Source organism: Mus musculus, chromosome 19 (genome assembly GCF_000001635.26).
Source record: "Mus musculus strain C57BL/6J chromosome 19, GRCm38.p6 C57BL/6J".
NCBI lineage: Eukaryota > Metazoa > Chordata > Mammalia > Rodentia > Muridae > Mus > Mus musculus.
This window is the reverse complement of record NC_000085.6, coordinates 60,212,503-60,229,246: the sequence shown is the minus strand read 5'-3', so window position 1 is coordinate 60,229,246 and position 16,744 is coordinate 60,212,503. Positions and strand designations below refer to the sequence as shown.

Below are 16,744 nucleotides of genomic sequence, written 5' to 3'. Positions count from 1 at the left end.
TAGTTCACCATGATTTACTAAAGAAGTATTCAACAAATCTACGTTTCACTGAAATCTCAAAAATACAAGTATTTCATTCATAAAACACATGGCTTGGCAGGTTTCCAGAGTAGGAATTTTCTGGAGGGAAGATAAATTTATTGATTAAAATAAATCAAATCACTGATGGTTTCCTTAGAAAATTTGCAAAACATAATATGCAGAAGTTGACAGCTTCACGTCTTGAGCCAGAACAAAAATCCAAGATATGGCTTTTTGTTTATTATCAAACTTTATTAGTGTCATAAGCGGGTATTTAAGACATTTCATATTAACATTTGGAAAACATACATGTAATTATATATGTATATAAACGTATATATGCTAAGACTGTACATCTTTGGCATTTTTATTCCAGTTCTACCCAATGCACAATCACATGCAGTAAGTAATGAGCGTTCATGGATGGGATGAATGTAGAAAAAACTAGGGACTAATCATGCTAGCATTATTTCTTTCTACCCCATGCTATAGCTTCTTCCCTGCCCCCTCACTATTCTGGTCACTCCTCTGCCTCTAGCAGTTGTTATGGAATAAATATAGTTTTCCCCCAAATCCATGTAGAAGCCTTAATCCATCACATAGTTATATCTGGAGATGGGATCTCTAAGTGAGTAACCAAAGTAAAATCAAAAGAATGTGTCTCTGACCTGGTCCCATTAGTATCCTTATGAGGGCTTCAGAGCACTCTCCTAAACTGTGTTTCAACTAGGTCATGTGAGCACACTGAGCTAGTAGCTGCTTACAAGCCAAGAGAAAAGACCATGTGCCAGACATTGCAGAATCCAGAGCTGGAGAAATGCATTGATTAAGATACCCAGTCTGTGGTATTTTGTTATAGCAACTCACAGCAAACTGACACAGCAATTACCTGCTCAATGCTGATAGTTATGCTTTTCCCTAGAATCAGGGAATGCTTGAAAGGAATCCTCCGTCATGCAAACTTATCAAATCATGATTCTAGAACACTACATCATAAACTTGCATATCTTCCAGAAGTTATTGGACAATGCATGGGTATAATGTATGTTTAAATATTAGGATTAAATATGTAATAATGATTAATCCATTCACATTATTGAATAGAGGCAAGAATTTTGTACATCACAATATTTTAAAAGGTTCTTGTTCATAATGTGAATAAGTGAAAATTACTGTAAGTTAAGCCATGTGTGCATTAAGTTTGGCCTACAACCAACTCCTTCCTTTGAAAAACTAAATAGCTTGAACTGCAGCTTCACTTAAGAGTATGTTAGTATTCTTATAACGTGTTGCTGAGTCTTAGTCAGTCATAGTAGTTGACTTTTAGCCAGTCAGTATGACAGCTGATCACACCATGTTTTTATAAGGTAAATACTAAGATATGACCAACCACAGTATTATATGTTTCTTTTTACCTTTTTTTAATTTACAAAGATTGCTTGCTCACTGATGGAACACTCTGAACTTTGACTGGGCCAGAGTCTATTCATGAAACAACTGTTTGTTCAAATCAATTCTGCAAAGTTTAATTTTTCATAAGTTTTTTTAAACTTGTTCAAGGCTTTGTATTTTGTATGTGCATGTGCCATATATGTGTTCTAATGCATGTGCATTAGGTCAGAAGACAACTCGAAAGTGTAGTTCCTTAGGGGTTGCCCACCTGTCTTTTGTGGTCACTGGCCTAGAGCTTGCCTCGTAGGCTAGTCTGCCTGTCTGCATCCACAGTGCTGGCTGCCATGCCTGGCTTTTAAAATACGGATTCTGAGGGTGGAATGAACTTAGGTTCTTACTGAGCTATCTCTCAGCCCTGTAGTTTCTTATATAACCATCACAAGAAAATAGAAACATAATCTGAGTACAGAACAGTACTTCAGAAAATGGAAGCATTTCTGAAGTGGTCCTACTTCATCCCCGTATCATCGCCTGGATTTACTGTTTTCACATGGTGAAAATTTCTGCTCTTTTCCTCATTTACACGCCGGTAAACCCCTCATCAGGACCTATACACTATGCCAGCCTGGTAAATCAACTTCTGAGTAGGGGGTGCTTAGCTGGATTTGATTCGGTCAACCAGACTGGAAAGTCCCTGGAGAACTGGAATCCGGTTGAGAATTGCATGAGGCCTGGAACACAGTGGACACTCAAATATACGCAAAAAGATAGGAAAGGCTGGGGAGAGGGGTGGCGAGGAAGCGAAGGAAGCAAAGCCTTCCTTGAAGAGATCATCTACAGTTCTCCATTGAACTCAGGTGGGCATCGAAGTCAGCATTTTCTTTAGCCAAGTTCACCAGCACAGGAAAGGAGCGAGGAAAGGACAAAACTTTAAAAAAAAATCGCTTGGTTAAAGTGAGGAAAAGGAGAAAAACAAACAAACAAACAAACAAACAAACAAACAAACAAAAAACAAAAACAAAACCTCAACAGGCTCCTCTTAGCAGAGGCGTTTAGGCAAGCCAGGCTGTTCCCTGGGCGACCATAGAGCCAGAACGGCCGCAGCCGATTGGCTGATCCGCCCGAGCCAATCAGAAGACACGATGTTGGCGGGGTTCTAAGATGGCCGCCGAGCCGCTGTTTCCTCCCTGGTAAGTTCGGCTTCGCGAGGCGCGACTTGGCGGCAGGATTCGCGGCGGCCTGTCGGGCTGTGTTCCGAGGCAGGGAGGGCGGCGCAGGAGTCGGGGCGGCTCGTCCTCGCAGATCTGCCGAAGCGGGCTTGGAAAACCCTGGGTTCGGGCGGGCGCCGCTGGGCTCCGGGGGCGTCGTGAGGTAGCCGTCCGGTCCCGGGCCAGCGAGGAGCGCGAAAGCCCACACAGCAACTGCGGCTGACCAGAGCGAGGTTCGCGGCTCGCCGCTCCGCCGGCGTCCCGATGCGAGTTCTGACGCGGCTGGAGAGCTGAAGGTGGTGCGGCCTCGCACCGGGTGAGTGCCGCCGAGTTCCAGGTTGTCCGTGCGGGAAGGGGTGTGCCTTTCAGAGCCACCCTCTCAGTCTTGAACTTTGTAAGTACTTGTACAGTGGCATGGATTGCGTGGTTTAAAATCTTTCCACACAAGTTAGAGAGGGTCCCGGGGGAAAGTGGGTTCCAAGCCTTGGCTGTAAACATTGTTTTAATTCAAACTCACCTATCCTTAAGATTAAAAATACAAAAAATAAATAACTTATTTGAAGTATATCTGAACTGAGGCCCCTGACTCCCCTCGGGTTTTCTGTGTCGTTTTAAGAAAAAGGAACACATTTTCTAACAATAAATAAGACATTTACATTAATGTTGATAATCTTAAGCCTAAAAGTGTGTCAGTTAACTAGTTCCAAAGTTCAGGAACTATTTATTATGCTCTTATAGGTTAGAGGATGGCGGTTATAATTATTTTACAAATAGGATTAAATTTAGATGTTTGTGATTATTTAAAATCGAATACATAAGACAGCCACTTGATGGAAATGCAGCTTAAATTCTGGCATAGTAGAGACAGAAAATTTGTTGGATGCGCAGATTTTATCCTTTGGGTATTGCTTGTAACCAGTTTTGTGGTCTAGAAATACATTTCTCAAATCTCTAAATGTGACTCTCAGTGTGTTACTTAGTATAATATCTCCCCTTTTTCATATGCAAAAAGTGCAGAAAAAATTATTAGTAAAATTTGCCTAGATTTGACCTGTCTCCCAAATCTTTGTCTCCAAGAATTCGCCACCAACTTTGCCCTCTAAAAGTTCATAATTTAAAGCTGTCAGGCGTAACTGGATCACAATGATTTTGGCCAGTTGTAGAAAGAGTTGCTGTTAGTTTCTAATGTGTGTTGTGATGAAGATTAGTGCCTGCCTCTTGGTTTGTGTGTGGTGTGTGACAGGTCTGCCTTCTTTTTCTCCTGCTGCTTGTCTGTCTTTTGTTGTAACTTGGTTTCCTGCCCCTTTTCAGTGGACCCTGTGCAGAGCCTCTGAAAACTGATCATCTAGTGAGGTAGAGGAGAGAAGCTGCGTTTATATTGATCAAAGAGTAAAGCAGCTCTGGTCATTTAGGACTCTGAGGCCATTAAGATCATAAACATTTTAAAGGTGTGTGTGAGACCATCGCACTGGTATTTGACCATACCTTCGTTTTAAAGCTTAGAAAGAACGAAAACCCAGGCAAATACAATGGCCTGCTCAGGATGGAAGTCATCTGACTTTCAAGACTATTTTTACCTCTATAACTAGTCTTCTACAGATCTGACACAAACTAGAACTTTTATAATTGGTATTTTTTTTATCTCTATGGTTTCTGTATCTCAAAAGATGGTATTTACTAAATCCTTTTTAATTTTAATTTTTTTTTTTTTTTTTTTTTTTTGTAGAGAATGAGGTGTATAGTCAACATCTCTGGTAACAGGTAAAGAATATACTTTACTGGATTTAGGGTTTCTCACCTAAAGGTAGATGATACTGTGCTACCAGGGGGAAAGTAAAATACTGGATTTAAAAAAAAACAAAAACTGATAATTAGCTTAGTGACTTTCAGTACTTTCATTATAAAACTTCTTAAGAATACATAGATTACCAGATGCTGAACCACTTTGTTCTAAATGCATTGCTTTCTGCCAGAGTCTGCTCAGTAATGGTTGTGGTTGTTTTTCGAGGGTAAAAGAAACCCTCTTTATTTAGACTTAGAAATTCAATTCATAGCAAATGATGTCTGCCCAGAACTAGAAGATATGTCCCACGTTGTACACAAAATAGTTTGTACATGGGAAAAGTCCTAACTGCAATGGTGAAGTGTTGGAAATGAAGAAGTGATATTTCAAACTTTAGAAAAAAGGAGAAATGTGGCTCATTTACATCTTCCTTGAGGATATGATTAAATTAAATACTGGGTTACAGGCTAAAAACTGAAAGCTTACAAGTTAATTCATTTTCTGTGCTATGGGCCTGGCTATAATCTACATAGAATTGAGTTTCTGTTTGTCTGGTATTCCACATCCTTTTAAAATGGCTGAGTGAATATTCTCAGAGACTAATCTAGGAATTTTAAAGACATATAACCTGAAAGGAATGAAAGAGACACTTCAAAGAATTAATCACCCTTCTGAGAATCCCAAACAGGAATAACAGGAGGCCAGATATGACACCAATTGGAAAATGTATGAATGACATGTATATGCAGAAAGACAGTGTCTTCAAACAGGAGCCCAAGGCAGAAATTACCAGTCAGCCTCTCCATACTGGCTAGTTTACAGTTGAGCTGCTGCTTAACTGGACCGCTGTGTTAGGCAAGCTCGTTACCAGCAGTTACCTGTGTTTATCTGCAGAAACCTTAATCTTCCTTACATCTGTTTTTGTTTTCCTTTTGTTTTGGGCCACCCCCTCCCTCAGTATCATGGGAAACTGATATGTGACTAAAGATTTTAAGGAACTGAGTTAAAAAGCAAACAAACAAACCTTATTTGAGTTTTGTAGTATGGATTTGGAGGATCTTTTAACTTTTCCTCTTTCTTCAGGTCCATTTAAGAAACTGTCAAACCAGGAAAATACCGTATCAGCATATTAAATGCTTTATCATCAGTCAATAAGAGTAATTTTGAGAAAGTTCAAAAAGCCGTGAAAACTGGGTAGCTGCCTGAAAACTGATGAGGAAATGATACCTTCTATAGGGTACCTGAGACCGCTCTCCTTGGGGAATCACATTTGAATGTCCAGAATATAGATTGTGAAACTCCAGATGTGCTCAAACAGCAGCCTGCCATGCTGTCTAAGGCCCAGGCCGAGTGACATTTCCATGCTGCGGTGCGGATTCTGGTCTGTGAAGCTCCTGGTTCTCCTTTGTGTACTTTGGTTCCTAGACTCTTGAGAGTATCTAGCGTGCAGTGAACTGCCATGGGCAGTTCTTCTATAGTAGGCCCCAGGCATGCTTAAAAAATGCCTGAAATTGTTAATTTTAACATCCTCAACTAGATAACGAACCTAAAGGTGATGCAGATGCTTCACTACGCTGTTCTCGCTGGCTCATTTCACAGTGTATCTCAAGACTTCATTCATCTTGTCTTTTAAAACCTAAGACCAAGCTTGGAGGAGATGCAGGTTTTATAAGTCAAAACACTTATAATTTGGGGGTCTCTACTTTGAGCTGAACTTATGTTCTGGATGGAAAGTTACACACTGTAGTTTAGAGCAAACCTTTATAAGTGAGAAACATTAATATTTGAGTTTCATTCATTGTCTGATTGTCTGCCTCTTATTTTACTGCTCTATTCAGAAGGCCAAGCACAAGGTTATTCAGAGAAGCTTCGTGTCAGACTGCAGATCAGGGTGGGGAACATGATTCGTATCAGTTGACAAATGAAACGCTTCAAATATTAGAAACTTCAGAGGTATCTTATGGGTTCTTCGTCCATACTAGGAGTGATAAAAATGCATTCATGGCCACAGAAATGATAGCAAGAACCACTGAACAGTTGGTTTTTTTTTTTTTCTTTTTGACGCACAGTTCAAATTTATTTATTTATTTTTTAAATTTTAACACTAAACGTTGAGCCCCTAGAGCCTCCTGAATGCTGTGGAGTACTGTATCTCATTTAATCCTCAGACGAACCAGTGTAATTATCCTGTGCCACAGATGAAGAAACTGAGGATCAGGGTTGTTAAGTAATTTCCTTCTTCCTCTAGAGGAACTGGAGTCAGGAGTCCAGTTGAGTCTTCTTAAAAAGCAAGAGAATGTTTCAGAAAGTCAAATACTGATAAACATATCCTAAAACACAAAAATACTGCTTCTTTGAATCTGAGGAGGTCCTTAAAAGAAATATGTAATTCAGAGTAATGCAGAGATCCTGATACCTGTGACCTGCAGAGAATGAGGAGACCCAGCAAGATAGCTTTCTGTTCTTCACTGATGATGAAATATGAGAAATGCAATCAATTTGGGCTCAGTTGTATGGAAAAAATAGGCTGTATTATGGAGATCAAATGAAACTTTGATAATCTTTGCACATGATTACACGAATTCTAAAAGTCATTTTCATGAAACTTAATGATTATACCATTGGGCAATACAGATAATGCCAAATACTATGTTAAACTTATTTCCCAAATACATACTATTGTTACTCAAGAGAGCTGTATGCTTGTTAAAATTTTAGATTTATATTTCATTTAATTTTACCAAACTGTAAAATTTAAAACTAGGATATATTCTTTTACCTCCACACTTTTAAAATTTTATTTAATTATATTTTTTTACATTTATATATGTGTATGGGTGTGGGTGTCCATGCCATAGCACATAGATAGAGGTCAAAAGACATCTTGCAGTTGTCTCTCACCTACCATGTGCGGTGGAACTCAGGTCGTCAGGGCTGATGACAAGTGCCTTTACTTGCTGAGCCATCTTGTTGGCACATACTGCTACACCTTTTAAAATACAGATGTACAACTTAGTTTTTTTTCTTTGTTTTCCTGCTTCTTAGACAACATGCCTTTTGAAAGTTATATATGCTTCAGTGTAGATGACACATCCACCTTTATTTTCTTTTATGGGCACAGTGAGAAACATGGTATTTTGAGCCTTAAATTAGTTGTGATGTTTCACGTGTATAATTGCAGCATTTAGGAGGCTGAAGCAGGAGGGTCTTCGGGAATTCTTGGCCTGCCTGGGCTCTAGAGTAAGGCCCTGTCTTAGTAAAAGAACAAAACAAAATAAAAATTTAAAACTACATTGTTTTAAGTTCCTACTGACATTCTTGAGCCATGAGTGCTTTACTGAGCGTCGTTTAGGCAGAAGAGTCCATACTTAAGAAAATCAGGGTTCTGTTTTATCCATTTTAGATTTTAAAGTTTAAATTGGCTGTCCTTAGGTCATTGGCAGACATATTGGTCTCCTGTGGTATCTGTTAGTGGTTTTAAAATAGTTTCCATGGCTACTCTTTGAGTTTGAATTCATCCTTCCCTTTCTCCTATTAGAAGAAAAGATGTGGAGTGGGCTGTTACCTCCTGGACTAAATGAAAGTGATGTTGAATCAGATTCTGAGGATGAAATCAAACTAGAGAACCCAGAACCTTCAGAACATAATTTACAGGAAGATGGAAAGACTGGCAGCAGTACGAAGCCAGCAGTGTCAGACTTCCCGACAGGCCAGCCAGAGACGGAGACAGAGGCTGATGCGGATGCATATGAGAAGTGTCCTTCTGGGATTCCCTTAAACATATGGAATGTAGGTTTCCCTTTGTGTGGTTAGGAAAGTATGCATGTTCATGTGTTCTCTGTGCTGTGGGCAAAGTATGTTGGGATATAACAGACAGTAGAGGGGCCTCAGAACAGATTCTACTGTTGGATACTAGTTTTATTTTACATAAGTAGAAGTAGTAAAACCTTCATAGGATTATCTACTTCATAGGATTATCTACCTAACATGATAAAGGAGTTTATTTCTTTATTTCTTCCTTTAATTATATGAGTTATTGAGCTTCATTCTCCACTATCAAACAGCTTATATCAAAACCAGTGAATGCCCCAATTCAGCTGAGAGTTGTGAGGACTAAAGTATTTCAAGAACAGAATTCCTTAGTTGGTGGCTTTAGAAATGGCAGAGCATAAGGATTTCTATTTAACATGTCTGTTCCTTTTTAAACTGTATGTTTATCTTCAGTCACACACACACACACACACATCTTTTCTCCTTTTACATAGAAATTTCAAGAATTGCATAAAAAAAATTCTGAACAGAAAAATTCAACGCCAAGATTCAGACAGAAAAAAAGAAAACGCTCCAAAAAAGGTGTTTATTTTTAAATTTAGATTGTTAGTTATGCTAACTCTTAAGTTGATTAATTGAATTAATTTCTTAAAACATGATTTTGAAATAATAGCTGCATAATTAAGTATTGACACTCTAAATTTCTTTTAGGCAAATTGAAGAATGAAAAGGAATCTCACAGGTAGGTAGATTTTAAAGTAGTTACTATTCAGCAGTGTTGTGGGATTTTCTAGATTGCTGCACTACTTACCTTTGGTAATGATCAGACATGAGAAGTAGTCATTGAAGTGTAATTATTGCAACCAGTTAAAAATAGACAAAGTAAAAAGAGCCATAATTTATGTACATAGAGTTAATTTATCTTCTTGCAGTGAGCAGTCCTCAAATGAGACCCAGTGGGAAGAGCTTACTCAGTATTTTGGAGCCAATGATAGATTTGAACCCCCTGTTAAACAGAAAAAAGTTGAGAAGGTAAGAACCTTTTATATTTATTATATTTTCCACCTTAGCTAACAGGACATATTTTTGATAGCTATGCCTAAAATACTAGTTCATTAATTCATATAATTAGAAACTTAAAATGTCCTGTTGTGTACCTAATAAGTAGCTATCTAGTTTAAAACTGTTCAAAAGTATAAGTTGTAAAAATATTATTGTGAGAGCCTCACTCCCTTTGCCTTAGGTAGCGAAAGAAAGCTATTGTAAGGAGCCATCTCACTGAAATGGTGGAGGGTGGTGAAAGCCTTTACCTAATGACCAACCTGAGGCTACTCAAACGTAGATGAGGACTCTAGAGGAAGGGTTAATATGAGACCTGTTTGTTTTTCGGTGAGAAGGTTAGATTGGCTGGACTGAAGTCAGGAGAAGGAGGAGGAGGGTAGCTCAAGCCTCAAGATAATACTGTAGAACTGCCAGACATGGGTGGAGAGTGGGTTTTATTTACAGTACACTTGGACTTTAAGAGAGTGACACGGTCTAACTTATGCTTAAAGATTCCCTGACTGTGGTGGAGAATAGGTAGGTGGTGATGTAGCGAAAGTGAATGAGAACAGCAGACTCAGCACAAGATAACGATCCTGAGTGAGAACGGTGTTGATGACGATGGAGAAAGTACAAGTGCTTTGCAGTTTTAATGTGAAAGTATTTACCTTGCATTATTAGGTTTTTTTCAAGTGATGACACACAATAATTCTAGTTAGAAAATTGAGAAAAGTTAGGAGGAGAGAAGATTTAGAGTAGAACCTATTCAGAATTCATTTTGGGGCCAGGAGTGTTAATCAGAACACAAGAACAGAGTGACTAACGACTGTAATGAGGTGGGGGCTCAGAGCAGTGTGAGCTTGTGGTGTGTATTTGTAGTTGTTAATCTCTGGAAATGAGGACAGGCCTTGAAGGAACAAAACAGGTATTCGAGGCTATGGAGGCTATTGGTAGGGTCTAAGCATGAGAATCTGGTTCTCCTAGGGTTAGAGGACTAAGTGGGATGTGATAACAACTCTTGTTACCGTATGTTTGAAGTTGTATAATCTCAGGACTGGCTAGATATGACTAGCTCTTATTCATGTAGAATTTAGAGTTTGTAAGGAGCTACAAGAATTCTTCATCCTATCATTTGAAGAACTCCATCTTAGCACCTAGCACTTTGTCTCACATGCATTTCTGTCAAAACAGCAGTTAAAAGTGTGAACTCTGTTTCACAGAAATTGCTGTGAGTCTGTCTGATTGTAGTCACAGGTGCATCCATTGTGTAAGTTTAGACTCTTCTTGCAGAGTCCTCTGCATAAGTGACACCTGGCGAGGAACGTTATGGGTCTTCTAACCAGGGAAACTGTTATTGGCCAGGCTTGTATTTAGCCAGCGCTTAATATTCTACAAGTAAATGCAGGCATGAAAGGAAAGGAAGGGTTTAGTGCAGCTGAATAACTCCAGCGCCTCTCGGGAGTTGCCTGTGATTGCATGCCAGCAGTCTGCACTCACTCTTTAGGTTGGGGTCAGGATTTTACATGATGCTTCCTTTCGGGATCCTGCCGAGGCTTCTACTGTGAGATCAGCAAAATAAATAAACTTTTCAAAAAGTAAAGGCAAAATGTCCATACTGGAGACACCACGATAAAAGCTCTGAATACATGTAAGTCCAACAGATAGTTAGGAATCTGGTGAGGACTGTGCAGACACGTGGTGTGGTGTAAACAAATATGGATTTCCAGCCTAGCATTTACTCTCTGGAGCAGAGGCTGATCTGTTACCAGAAAGTCTTTATTTTGTTTTCACTCAACCCTCAAGAATAGTAAAGCAAAACAAAACTTCTTAATCTCATGTCTATCATACCCTCCCTTGGAGTCCTGCCAAGCCAAACTGATGCTCAGCCCAGAATGTGTACTGTAACACTGCTGTCACCTGCTTGCCAGACCATGTAGACACGCTTGTAATTTTTTTTACATATAGTCTTCCTAATATTCAATGCTGTATTAAAGTGTTCTTTGTATTAAGATGTAATAGATATCACTAATTATGTAATTAAAGCATGATTATTTCAGATTTACATGGGAATTTCTGAAGAGTAAATTATACTCATTCATCTTACTATAAATGTTTCAAGTGTTTCGTAGTTGACTCAGTTTTATTAATTAGCATCATTGTTGAAGTTGTTTGGGTATATCAAATGGACACTGGGCATGAAAACTATAGGTTTTTTATCTTTTTTTTTTTTTTTTTTTTAGAATTATTGTCTTTGATGTTTGTTTAAAGTTGTTCATGAGAGGAAAGTGCTGTTATATAGATTAGGTTTTAGGTTTTTCAAACTATTTATTTATTTATTTATCTATTTTTGGTGATAGAATGCTTATTCCATTTAGACCTTTATGTGGAACTCTAGGACATAGGTTAGATCAAAATCTGACTATTTTGAGTGCATAGGGAGACAGGCACAGGGGGTTGGGAAAAACTTCATGGAGTAAGAGTCACAGTGATTTTTTATGATCCTATGATGATTTCTATAGGGAGGACAAGTTTTAGCTTCATAAAATAAATGAAGAAGCAGAAGGTTAGTATTACTTGGCTTAAAAACAAATAGCAGGTAAGATGTAAGACTTTAAACTTAAGTCATTTGCCCCAATCTGAGTTTTTCTAAAGTAAGTTTAGTTTTTAACTTAACTAAGTTTTGTATGACTTATATATAAAATAAAAAAAAATCATTACATGTGACTTCTTAATATATAACTTAGGTTTATATTTATATGTTGCTCCTTCCTCTTCTCTATGGAAAAATCGTATCATTTTGCTCCTAGATATTTAAATTCAGTCAAAATCAAATTTCAGAATATAATTTATTTGTATTATGCTTTAGAGATTAGATATATTATTCAAATAAATATTTAGGAGTTAGATTTATGTAAAAACACATTCTGATATTGTTGGACTTAAAGAGCTTTAGGCACATATTAAAAGGAATCCTTCATGTGCACATGTAGAGCGAGTCCCTAAGCCTAGTGCTCCTGAAATCCTACATACACATTTGCTGTTATGCATTCTTGACATCTGTAGGACAGCTTTATTGATTAGAGGTCATTTGTTGACTTATACAACATAATGCCTTTTGGTAAAATTTCCACTTGTAGCTAAATTGCCATTCCTAAACATTTCTGTTCTCTGAGTTTTATCCTTAATTCTTATTCAAGTAAAAAATGTTGAGAGTACTGTAAGGCACTGCAGTAGCCTACAGCTCCAGCTTCTCTTCTGGTATGGAAGATTCTGTGTAAGTCAGGACTATTTTCAGAGCCCAAAGAAGCTATTCTGTTTTACTTTTAGTAAAATATAAGAACAAGCCAGGCACCATACATACGTGATGCCTATAAACTCAGTATTCTGAGGCATGAGTAGTGTAATAACTTTACAGCCAACCTGTGTTCCAGGATATTTGATGACACTGGGAACCCTGAGATTGTGCTATTTACTGAAAAACAAAGAACTGTTTCTGGTTGTGTTGTGTTTCAGTCCTTAGCACACACCTTTAATCCCTTTGTCTGAAATACAGACATACCCTTAGTACACAACTTTAATCCCTTTGTCTGTAATACAGACATACCCTTAGTACACAACTTTAATTCCAAACAAGGGAGGTTTGAAAGCTTGAAAGAATTTGAAAGTGTCTAATTGAGTGACAGACAGAGTGACAAATTAGCGGAGTCTACAGAATGTGATACGCCCAACTCTCATGAGAAGAGAGGAAAGAGAAGCTACTTAAGGAGCAGTGCAAAGAGGGAGAAGAGCAATTTTATTGGGACAGATGTATAGAGAGAGGTTGAGAAGAGAGAACACAGGAGGGGACAGAACAAGCCAGAGGATGAGAAGGAGCCAAAAGATGAGAACATATTGCCACAGTTAGAGACCAGAGCAAAAGCCAGAGGCCAAGAGAGAAGTCAGTTTGAATCAGCCAGTGTGGAAAGGAGTTTTGAGCCAGAACAGCTGAGTTGACCAGCCAGCCAGAGCTTAGAAAGAACTAGGAAGGAGTGAGCTTATTCAGCAGTACGACTCAGAGGCCAGAAGCATTCTAGGCTTAGATAAATGGAGGCTAGAAGCTTCCAGGACTAGGCCTAGGTTAGCAGATGGAGGCAGTAAGCCTCTGAGAAGACAATTACTTACTATAGGAGGATAAAAGATACTTTTACTTTTACAAACCTGGGGTGCAGTGTGAGACCCTGTCTGAAAACAAAACTGGGAGGCAGAGAGGGAGGGAGAGTAGGAGGGGGGGGGTAGAGAGATTGAGATTATATGAAAGAAGGAAAAAATGCAAGAATCAGTTACATCTTTTAAAAAGAACTGTTATTAGAGACAAAGTTGAAATTGTAATAGAAACAGGATTTTATTTCTAGAAATAAATTTTGTTCATCTGAGCCAATAATCTTACTGCCTTTGGGAATCTGAGGCTTAAGAGTAAACACACAGAACTGTGACCACATTTCTTTTGAATGCTTTTGAATAGGGGAATGGGGACTGGTTGAGTGGGAGTAAGGTAGACTGGTAATTTTAACTGATTCCTTTATTTGATTTTGAGACAAGCCCAGATTGGCGTTATACTTTATTAGGTAGCCCAAGAGGATCTTAAACAACTTCTTTTGTTTATTTGTTGTTTATTTTAGACAAGATCTTACTAGCTCTCTTGAGGTACAGGAACTGACTGTGGAGACCAGGCTGGCCTTGAGCTCTGCCTCCCTTTGTTGGGATTAAAGGAATGCACCTTCAAGGACCTTGAACTTCTCCTATGTCCACCAATGCTTGGATTACAAGTGTGTGTCACCTTTATACTAGATTAAATGCAGTGCTAGGGATCAAACTCGGGTTTTTTTTTTTTTTTTATTCTAGGCATTACTACTAAGAGATGTTCCCCAGCCTGGTATTATTTTCAAGTGAAAGTTCATCTTTATTTAAGCTCAACAATTTATAAGATTTTCTATGATAGAGGAGTTTTCCCTTCCCTTTGTGACATTCGTTGCTAAGCTATAGCTCTATGTACCAGAGGAACATTAACAAGTTGATTCAATAGAATGGTTCAGTATGAGGACTTATGCAGGTCTTGGGATCTATGGGTTACTCTGGTCACTACATACAGGAAGGCAAGAAGCCTAGCTAGCTGGAAGGGAACACAGGTACTGTGTATAACATGTGACAGTCCTAAGTGGGGATTAGTAGGCAGGTTACTAAGGTGGAAGAGTGCAACTAGTCTGGGTGATTGCTTGGGTAAACAATGAATTGAGGTTTTCTGCGACCTCAGACTTTGTGGTACAAGAAAATTAAATTTGATATTAATGTTTATTTTATCTGTCTCAGAGGCATTTGAGGAAATCTCTATTCTGCAAAGGGAGTAAATGCTATTGTATTAGCATTTTGTAAATAAATAACTTCATTTCCATAATAGATTAAATATGAAGTTCTAAATGGAGACTATAAGTTTCTAATTGTATTATCCTGAGAGCTAAAGGTAAAGATAACCTTGAACCCTGAAGAGATGCAGAGGCCAGAAAAAGTGTCAGATCCTCTGGAACTTGAGTTCCAGGCAGTTGTGAGCCACCTGACTTTGGTGTTGGGATCTGAACTTGGGTTCACTGGAAGTGTTTCTTACCTGCTGAGCCATGGGTCCAGTCCCAAGAAATACAGGTTTTATTTGTTGCAGGTAAATTTGTATGAGCATGACAGTGTGGGATCCCTGTTTGATTGTAAGAGCGTCATCATCTCAGTGTAATTGTCATGGAATTCTCTCAGGGCTGCAGTATAGGTTGGTTCCTTCTGCTGTTAATGCAGACATGGATTACCGCACTGCAGCCTGAGTGCACTGTACTGGCTGAGTGACTGCCTCCTGTGTGGAAGGAACTGGTGCAATTTGGGGATACTCCAAGCTAGTTACTGTACATAGAGTTTGCCTTTATTGGACATAGAACCCAAGAAAGGGAAAAGTGTGTCAGAGAAGCACATCTAAAGGGACAGATACAAAGTTTAGTGATGCAGTCAGGAGAGCAGTATTGGTGTGGGACATAAGGAAAGGTGGCAAGGTCATTAAGTAAGGCAGCATTACAGGGTAATATCTGATAGGAGCCTGAAAAAATTGGAAGTATTTTTTTCAAGGGAAGTATGTCAGAGGTGCTAGTAACATTAGTAAGATGGCACATGTGGCCAGAGATTAGGAAGTATTAGCACTGTTATAGATGAAGCTGAGAAAGAGATATCTAGATAAACCTGTTAGCCAGGTAGTTGATCTGCATTCTGGTACAAGATCCTTAGCTTAGCTTTGCATGAACCCAAATAAAGTTTGTGAGAGCTGGTGCACAGACCTCACTTGGAGTGGCACAGGTACAAGTACACCATCAGAGCTTCCAGAGAATGAAAGAGTCTGCCATAGTATTTGCACCAGCCTGAGAAGAATTCTGCAGACATACAAGACAAGGAAGTTTCTAGAGATTGTACAAGAGTAGAAACCAGGCATTAGAGTAACTATTCACAGCTAGACCTTGTTTATATCTAAGTGTCTTTTGATAAGTGTGTTATGAGCCCTAACTAGTTTGGTAATTCTGTGACATTAAAAATTTTGATTTCTTGAAGTTTTTTTAGTAAAATAAAATATTTCCATAGGAGAATAAAGTAATTATTTGTTGCTTTCTTCACTGTATAGTAGTCAGCATAGCAGACCTAACTGAAGATGGTGAAAGGCTATGGAGTGAAGTGTTGAGCTGCAGGAATGGGCTGTGGTTGAGAATTCAGACTGCAAACCTGGATGTGGGTGGCTTTACACCTTACAGACTGATGTCAGCCAAGTCGAGTAATTTATGGCTATTTCCACCTCTTGCAAACAAGCTAACATTTCATGGAGCTGTGAGGATGCAAGTGACAGCTTTTGTAGAATAAGCCCAGGTTCTATCATTTGGTGAACACTCCATAATGTTGATCAGTTGCTGTCATTAACATTATTGTTACTAGGGAATAGCAATCTCTGGTTCCACCTCCCTCCACCCCCCAGTCTGAATTTGCATCTCCTTTTTACTGTTAGCTTGAGAAATTTGGGGACCTTGAGTAGCCACTGAATTTATGATGTTTCAGAAACATCCATAAATGGGAATTGATGCAAACCTGTGTAGGGTTATTGAAGGGCCTGAAAGGAAGTGGCATTTGCTATAGTCCTGTGACAGCCTTGGTTAGCAAGTGGTTGATCTTCTTTCCTGTTCATGATTTGAGTTTTGTTTTGTTTTGTTTTTTTGTAGTCAGGCCTTGAGAAGAGGATTGACCAGGCTGTGGAGGAGTGGGATGTTGAGAAGGCGGAGGAGCTCAGCAACCAGCTGGCTACTCGAGAGGTAAGTCAGACTCAGTCCAGCTATCTGTTGCCCTCATACTTTTCTCCCATTCTACTCTTTATTTTGAAATCTAGGTTTTATGTTGACTTTAATGCTTTAAATTTATTCTGGTCTAAAATTTAGGATGAAAATTATGCATAGTTGATATTTGCCCTTAGTTACCTGGCCTA

General features: G+C 38.8%; 1 protein-coding gene across 13 annotated transcripts in view; it reads left to right on the top strand.

Moving 5' to 3' along the window:
- The first annotated feature begins 2,541 nt into the window (after positions 1 to 2,541).
- The window catches only part of Fam204a (family with sequence similarity 204, member A), a 29,558-nt gene continuing 15,355 nt past the window's right edge, over positions 2,542 to 16,744 (top strand). The window contains exons 1-7 of one of the 13 annotated variants that reach the window (XM_006527445.4): positions 2,549 to 2,937; positions 4,348 to 4,382; positions 7,943 to 8,193; positions 8,670 to 8,757; positions 8,887 to 8,917; positions 9,108 to 9,207; positions 16,485 to 16,574. In XM_006527445.4, the coding sequence (XP_006527508.1) occupies positions 7,951 to 8,193; positions 8,670 to 8,757; positions 8,887 to 8,917; positions 9,108 to 9,207; positions 16,485 to 16,574 (552 nt within the window). In that variant the 5' untranslated portion in view covers positions 2,549 to 2,937; positions 4,348 to 4,382; positions 7,943 to 7,950. Of the gene's footprint in view, positions 3,016 to 4,347; positions 4,383 to 7,942; positions 8,194 to 8,669; positions 8,758 to 8,886; positions 8,918 to 9,107; positions 9,208 to 16,484; positions 16,575 to 16,744 lie in introns of all 13 variants that reach the window. The other 12 variants (XM_006527447.3, XM_006527443.4, XM_006527444.4 and 9 more) reach the window with 12 other exon arrangements.